The 8,246-nt window shown below is 36.8% G+C and overlaps 1 protein-coding gene across 1 annotated transcript; it reads right to left on the bottom strand.

The window, feature by feature from the left end:
• Positions 1-560: 560 nt before the first annotated feature.
• On the bottom strand, positions 561-7,717 carry LOC103430914 (protein RRP6-like 2). Its single transcript, XM_008369054.4, has 14 exons — positions 6,913-7,717; positions 6,554-6,709; positions 5,822-5,980; positions 5,663-5,746; positions 5,383-5,462; positions 5,210-5,260; positions 4,673-4,781; positions 3,902-3,984; positions 3,257-3,302; positions 2,848-2,935; positions 2,570-2,739; positions 1,994-2,278; positions 1,797-1,898; positions 561-1,457 (listed from the first exon to the last, which is right to left on the bottom strand). Exons 1-14 carry the CDS (start codon positions 7,606-7,608, stop codon positions 822-824), a joined length of 2,745 nt encoding a protein of 914 aa, XP_008367276.2. The 5' UTR covers positions 7,609-7,717; the 3' UTR covers positions 561-821.
• Positions 7,718-8,246: the final 529 nt, after the last annotated feature.

Below are 8,246 nucleotides of genomic sequence, written 5' to 3'. Positions count from 1 at the left end.
TCTTTCCTTCTCGCATTTAAGTAAACATGTCTTTGCATATGGTATTTTACCACAGTGGAAAGTTGTAATTATGCTAATGCATCCTAATGTGGGTGCGATTCATGTCAATCTCCCTTTCTCTTTGACCACTAACAATTTAATACATTAAACGCTATCATCTATCAGAAAAAATAATAATAAAAATGTCTTTTATGTAATAGTATGTATCAGCTTTTGTCTCGCTCTCACATTACACGTAAAAAGAAGAGATACACATTCAGTTGCGTCTAGCTTTCAAGCAACAGATCCATTAATTAGAATAATTTGACAAATCCATTAACTAGGATACACATTCTCTCACGTACTCAAGCAACAAATCCATTAAGAGAGCAACTAGAGGATACACATTCTAATATTCAATTTAAGAGCGTCACGATCCAATAAATACTTTTTATTTGTTCAGAAAGTGCAATGACTTTATTGAAAGACTGCCGCCTGATAAAATATAATTTGATTGAAAGGCTGCCGTGTGATAAAATAGTGACATAAGAAAATCTCGCCAAAGATTGAGGAACTTTGACTGGTCCAAAAATGCAATAGGACTTTCTAGCTTTCATTTCAAGCAACAAAATCCATTAACTAGAATAATTTGACAATTTGATTAGAAATTTAGAAATAGGCATTAACTTAAAATTGACGGGGTTCACATTTTTTAATTACGATCAATTGCATAACTTTCAATTACTTCTCTTTCTTAACTTTCAATTTTGTTGCATTTCTTTCGACTACATGAAAAATTCTGTCATTCCTACAATAATACAGAACAAATCTATGCCGGAAACTTATCGAAATGTCGCACTTCTATTTCCGGTTGCTGGAAAAGCTTGGCGTCGCCTACCCTGTCCTAGTTCTTTTGACCCATCGTCGTTTGAAACTAGAGCAGCTAAAGATTTTTTCTTTCCCGCTGAGTTTAAGCTCTTCACACCATCCGCAGCTCCAGCCTCTTTGACCGGCTTAGCTCCGAATATAACCTGACTCTTTGCTGCCTCATAGTCGAAAGGCTTCACCTGCAAACCACCAGATTCCTGGGACTTCTCCACTTCTCTTGTCTTCCTGTTTTGGTTAAGCGACTGAAAACATTTTTGGAAGCTCGACGACAAATCAGAGAGAGACACGGGTTCGTCTTCCCCATCCCTCCCCCAAGCAGATGGTACCGAATCATTCTCCTCCGGCTCATTTCTGGTTTCTGAGGAACCATCTACCGGTTCACCTCCATCTGAATCATTTTCCAATGTTATGATGTCACCTAAACCAGAACCAGAGGGTGATGCAGTAAGCGGACCTTCAGAATGGGGAGTTTCTGAACTTTTATCTCGTGCTTCCAAGGTTGGTTTGGATTTCTCACTCCCGCCCGAAAATGAGTGGAATGGGAAGTTCACTGAAGATCTAATTTGTTCCAACTTATTATCTTCCTTGCCCTAGAAAGAAAATTAAGAACACAAGAGTTAATAATGTACCGAGTTACCAAAGAAGATTCCATGGAAATTTAGCTGTTTAAATATAAAAAATAAAATAAAAAAAACCACCACCAATATATGATTCAGTTGACAACGTAAAAAAGGACCGTTACTGATCACTTAAGTGCTTGATGTAGAAGGTGAACAATCTATATAACAAGACATTTGTGGTTGCAATATTTCTATTTGACTCGACTTGTAACGCGCAAGATTTAGGCCTAGCTGCGATTGCAAGTAATACAAGACAAAGATGGCCTATTCCATTTCAGGCATACAATTTACAGCAGTGTTCTTACTAACCTTTATATCGACATCGAACTTCCTTTTTGGAACTGCACTCCCCAACAGTGAACTAAAGGCACGGCTGGGCTTCTTTTGCACCTGAACACTCACTCCAGTAACCTACAACAGAAATAGACAACTATTTTAACACTAGAGCTCTACAAGCAAGAAATATAACAAGATAAAACATCCAAAAGAAGCAAATGGATGTCAACCTTCGCTGAATCTAATAAACAGGCATTGCTGCTTCCTTCTCTGCTTTGCCCCAGAACACTGTTCTGCCTAAGATTCACTGAAATGGGACTGCCAGTTTCAGGAGAGTTTCCTTGTCCATTTCTTACAAGTTCAGAGGCACCAAATGCAATCCCCTTATACTCCATTCCATGCTGCTGAGACGGGGGTGAAACTACAGATACATCACCATTAGTCGAATTGCTGACAGACTGATCCGGTAACAAGGCTTCAGATCCATCATTGACCAATATATTCTCTTCAGATGCCTGCAAAAAGTGTACTGTTAACTATAGATAAAAGTGAAGAAAAAAAAAGTCATCGCCAAACACCTGAAGAATGGACTACTGTCAAAATTAATAAATTTGAAAATGAAAGGGGTGAAAAGGACAGTGATTTTATCATGATAGCATAGTTAAATGGCACCCGACCCGATACATGAAATTGATAGATTTTTGTTCATAACATTCCGTAGGTAACCTGAATGAAAGCCTAATAGGGAAAGGCAAACATGAATGCCCAGTCTTCATGATCACCAAACAACTAAACATAGGGCTTACCATTCCTGCATGTGCCACCTTCAGATGTTCGACAGCAGGCTCAAAAAAAGCAGCATTTTGCATAGAATGTCTAATGATACTAACAACTGAACCAAGATTACGCTCAATGTACGGGTGCTTTGATTTCACCAATCGCTTTAACTTGCTAGTGGTGACAGGCATCTGTTTAGCTTTTACAGACAAAAAAGTAAAAGTAAATAAGTCGGATGTCTACTGTGTAAAAAGAGAAAAGAATTAATAATGATCTTGAAAAACAAGGAATTGAGTACAAGTAATACCAATTTCAAGAAGAGTTTTGTTTGGTAATATATAGCCAGTACTTTCATCCTCTGCACGAGCAACAACATCCCTCCACTCACAAAGACCCTGAAACCATTTAACAAATGAATAAAGTATAAGTGGTGTATAACCTTTAAAACTGAGCATTAATCAATTGAGTTCCTCGTCTAACATAAGTACATATGACATTACTCGATAAGAAACAGATTATCAACTTATGGTTGCGCCAAATAATTTAATATTTAACTAGTCCTCTTACGTAAAAACTCATTATTTAAACATAGTTTAGAAGTAACGCACAATGAGAATCATATTGGGAAAGTAGATAAGATATACTACAATTCAAATGAAGATTAGCCAACATTAAAATTTGAACAATGTATAAAAGAAAATATGGAGGCATCTTACGGAAACAATGGCAAGCTGCTGAGAATTGAAACCCGCACCATGCAACCTGCATCGAAATAGTAAATAATATAAATTGAAGTCATTATAAAATATAAACAAAGGTAATGCATACAAAATTCCTATTCATGAACATAGTTATAGAAAGGACAAAGGAACTGGACTCCCTCCCATCATATATTCATATTTCCTCAATTAATAGTATAATCCAACAAGGTCATCTCACCAATTTAATTGATGGCACAAGATTTTTACACAATCCCTACCAACTTATATGAAACTTCTAATGGAGCTTTAATGGAGGTAAACCCTTGTTTTGATGACGGATATTTGGTACAGAGTTGTGGTGGGCTTAAACAATGAAATTCAGAAAAGATGTGCGCTCTCTGAGGGAAAAACTAGTCTAACATTAACAATGTACAAGGCATATGAACAACCTAAAAATTGCGTGTAATAATATTAAAAATCTTTAAAAGAAATTTTGGTCAACAAAACAAAAGCATGCACTAGGGAAATTGAGGATTGGGGGGATTGGAGAGGGGTCATGGCCAAGACCAGAAAAAATTACCCAAATACCAAAAATAGAAAAAGAAAAAGAAAATAAATAAATAGATAACATTTGCCCGGCCACAAAAAATAAAAGCATACCCGTATATGTGGAGATAAGAATTTTCTGTCAAAAGCTCTTTCTCATACAGATGCATACATATATCATAACTGCGTTTGTAAACCTGTCAGGAAAAAAAAAATTAAAAAAAAACTTATAATATGTAAGACAAGATAATTGGAAGAACAATTTCCTAAGATGTATCAACCAATTTACCATCAAGACATAATTACTCTATATGAAAGAATACTTAGATCACAAAATACTAGAAGGATACCTACACAATAAAACACCAACTCAAACAGTAATCCATCTGCAGATGCTATAAACAAAAGAATATCGAAATCAATATTCCAGAAGTGCTACAAAATTCGTCTTGGGAATTTAAAAACAAATAAAAGTTGGGCTGGTTTGGTATTGTTGTGCTTTGAAAAAAAAACTGCTTCTGCTGTGATGTGAGAATAAGCTCATTTTTGCTGCTTCACATTTTCAGCTTTTTTTCACCCAAAACTGTGAAATAAAGCTGTTTTTAAGTGTTTACCAAACACCTTTTTTAAGCTCAGCTTTTTTTGATACCCACTTTCACCTCAGTACCAAACTAGTATTATATATTCTAAACGCCAAGAAACATGGCTAGGGGCCAACCCAAATATGCAAATTCAATAATGAAAATACAGTCTCATATAGGCAAAACTAGCAGTTCTGTACAAAGGGTAACAATATATAAAAGTGTTAAAATTGTAAAGAATGCGAGAGCCAAAAAGAACATATTCAAAACAAAGAAGAGCATGTGATCATCATTCATACTACACCTCCACTAAAGGAGTGTCAGAGTTTTCTGATTCCTTGGGCAGCAGACATAACTGTGTTCTCATTAAATCATACATATGCAACAAATAGTGTGTATCTTCTCTGGCATATCTGTCAAGAAAAGAAAACTTCTTTAGATAAACATGGAATAAAAAAAAATTCTAAAAGGAATGGACATGAGAATGCAACATCTAAAATATCTATTAATATAAACACCCAAAAGGCGAAAATAATCATGTGAACAAGAAAGCAAAATAAATTTATGATGCATGAAGACTGCCCTTAATGCATTGCTTACTCCAAGTTTCAATTTGGACGTAATCTTAATCCTAAAACTAATTTTCGAATTACTAGAAACCGCCGCACTAGATGATCCTAAACAATCAAGTGTCAAATAACTCTAATACAAATAAGAAAGAAATTTCACGTTGTGTCGATTATAAAATTAGGATTGAACAGTTTGAGACTTATGAAATATTATCAACAGAACTAATACTAGCTGAGTTGCTCACTTAAACATATACAATTCACATTTTTACCTGACCATCTCCTCAGGCAGAGGGCGTAATCTCCAGTCTGCATTCTGGTATCTGCAGGAGAAACAGTAGTTAAAATCAAAGAAGCAACACATGAATCTATCAAATGTAAAGAGAGAAAGTTATTTAGGAGCATTTAGAAGATTAAAGAAATCGGAGTAATAGCAACAGCTTACTCTTTGTTAGCAGTAACACCACATAAGTTCTGTAGAAGATACTCCAAACTATTTCTCTCCAATTTCAACACCCTCGAAGCCTGAGGATTAAATAAATTGGTCGTCTTTGGTTAGCAACACATAATAAAGAAGTATATTTCAAGTAGAAAAGCTAAAATCGTAAGAACAAAAGTAAAAATCATGGTACTCTTTTCCAGATAAAGGAAAAGATACTAAAAATTCCTTTGCGAGACAAGAAAATCCATTCGTTCAGTTGCTTCAAAGAATCAAAGTACATCACCTGGCCAGTATCAAACAAATTGCAGATATAAATGCCAAAATCACGTTGAAGCCACATGATATCACGATCTGCTCCATGCATCACCTGATGAATTGTAAAATATTGTCAGAAAAAATCATATGCTACGAAGGTAGAAATGCAAATGGGCATGAAACAAACCTTTCTCTTGGCAGGGTCTTTGAAAACTTCCCTAAGATATGGCCCAACATGAATTCTAAGCTTCAGAGTATCTACTATAAAATCTTCGGTTCGAGTTGAAATTTGCATCAAGCAAGTCAATCCTTGAAAAGATCGATATTGATTGTGTTCCAAATCGACCTATACAGCAAAAGATAGAAGTTAAAATACAGGGGAATGAATGCCAAAATGCAAAGTTAAGTAAAATGAAATAATCATAACAATGAAATGCCAACTTCGCAATTCCATGCAGCTATGAATGAATAAACCTTTTGAAAAACTCAAATATAGGGTACACATAGGTAGCAATGTTGCGGATGAAATGGAAAAGGTTAAAAGAAGCAGAATAACTGGAAGAAAAAAAACCGATGGAAATATATGCTCACATAACAAACATCACACAAATGTTTATACAACACCAATTTGACATCAATTAATACCATGCTCAGGTTGTGCTATTTTATCACAAGCAACTGTTTGTGAGTCTAGGAATATATTCTATAATGCTATAAGTCCCTATGAATACAACCATGAATTCTACACTAAATAAAATGGATGACAGGACAGCAACATCAAATCTGCCTAATCATAGTGACTGCAAGTACAACAAAATTCTGCAGAAGCAAATAACTTTAACCATGATGGAGTTGACTGCGAAATGGAGATCAACTTTCACATAAGGAAAAAAAAAGGATCATTGCAGTCAAATTTTACCGCAAATTCATTAACAGCACGGAGCTTAGCTGCGAGCTCTTTCAGATCTTTGACCTCCTCCACAAGCTTGAATGGCGTGGACTCTAATGAAGCCGGTTTTACAGACTCAACATCCCCAATGTTGTTGTCAACAAAATCCAGAACAGAAAGCTTCTCCTTTATTCATTAACAACACACTAATTAGAAAAAATACATACTCAAGCATACTTTTTTCTCTAAATACATACTCGTCGTTTAACAGCACAATCCCAAAGTAGTGTAAGACAAATTATCAAAAATTAAATAATTTTCAAGACCCAACATAAAATCACCCTGAATTCAATACATAAAACCCAAAACATGATCAAGTAATGACTTACTAGGGGATGAAGAAACTGTTGACCGTCCTCACTTCTCTGCAACCAAACATGCTCAAACGGCTGGTTTGCATTATTAACCAAAATGTTAAACTCCTCCTGAGGCCTCCGAATGCTCGGTATATGAAATGGCACTTTCGGCTTCGTCGCGACTGCAGTTTTCTTGTCCTTGGCAGCCACCTTCACCGCAGAGGAGACCTGACTTGAATCATCGTTTCCACTGGCGGCTGCCGATCCAGTAGACCCCTTCTTCTTCTTCCCACACACCAATTGAAACCCATCGTCTGTGTCCATAGCCGCACTCGTCGGCCGCTTGGCCTCCTCCGCCTCCTTCCTCACAATCTTGAACTCGTCCACCGACGAGTCAAACCTCTCCAGAGCCTCGTCGTTCACATTAACGAGCCAATCGTACGCGTCGTCCAAGTCGTCGGGGAAAGCCATCGGTTTCCCCCAAACAGTCGCCGACGAGCCAATCGAGCCGAGCATCGTCTGCGATTCCTTGGTGATTTGCTCGATCGGGACTCTGAATTCGTCGAAGTTGCGGTAGAAATAGAAGTCCTTGCTGTTAGGCAAGAATCGCGAGGAGCCGGAGAGCTTGGAAATCGAGGAGGAGAGAGGGCCTTTGGTCAGGGTTTGGAGGGCGTCGGACTTCGTCTGCGGCGGCGGAGATTGGTCCACGGTCACGGCGTCATGGCTCATGGCGGTTGTGCAAATGGGGGATTTTATCGGTTAGGGTTTTGCTAGGGCTTCATTTACAGTTAATTTTGCTTCCCAGGTGATCACCAATGTTTCGTTCATTGGCCGTTGTTTGTTAAACCTAAACCTAACGCCGGATGTCACGTGATATTCGTGCATGATGCACGTGATGATGAAGAATGTGCGAGTAAATTTTCAGTTTTGCCCACATAATTAATGCATGAGATTTTTGTCACACAAAAATGGAAAGTACGTTACTCGGACAAGGACAAATAAATATGCCTGTTGGCAGTGTTATGCAAAATTCGGAACCGGATCGTCTCCGGACTCAAATGAATTGAGCTCAAAAATTAAATGATTCGGACTATTAAAATTTGATATAACGGTTATAAATATGAGATCCTTTAAAAATTATAATACTTGTAGTTGTTGGTAAAAGTTTTCAAATATAAACAAGGTGCAAAATATGAAAAGATTTTCAATTTATATATTGAGGTATTTTGTTGAATCCTACATAGCGATAAATTGAAAAAATTTGTCGAGTGTTATCTACTTAACTTGTCGAGATATGACTAAGGTACATTATCTAAAACACTTTGTAAGATATAAAAGAAACTCTTACCAAACATTCAACAAGTATT

Source organism: Malus domestica, chromosome 14 (assembly GCF_042453785.1).
Source record: "Malus domestica chromosome 14, GDT2T_hap1".
Classification (NCBI taxonomy): Eukaryota; Viridiplantae; Streptophyta; class Magnoliopsida; order Rosales; family Rosaceae; genus Malus; species Malus domestica.
Note: the sequence above shows the minus strand (reverse complement) of the source record. Positions and strands in the feature narration are given on the sequence as shown.

Excerpts from the sequence above, each read along its gene's own strand:
- LOC103430914 (XM_008369054.4), bottom strand. The coding sequence starts at position 7,608 with ATGAGCCATGACGCCGTGACCGTGGACCAATCTCCGCCGCCGCAGACG. Across the intron at positions 3,303-3,901 it reads TCTTATCTCCACATATACGG|GTTGCATGGTGCGGGTTTCA; the intron begins GTATGCTTTTAT and ends ATTTCGATGCAG. Across the intron at positions 2,279-2,569 it reads AGGTGGCACATGCAGGAATG|GCATCTGAAGAGAATATATT; the intron begins GTAAGCCCTATG and ends CACTTTTTGCAG.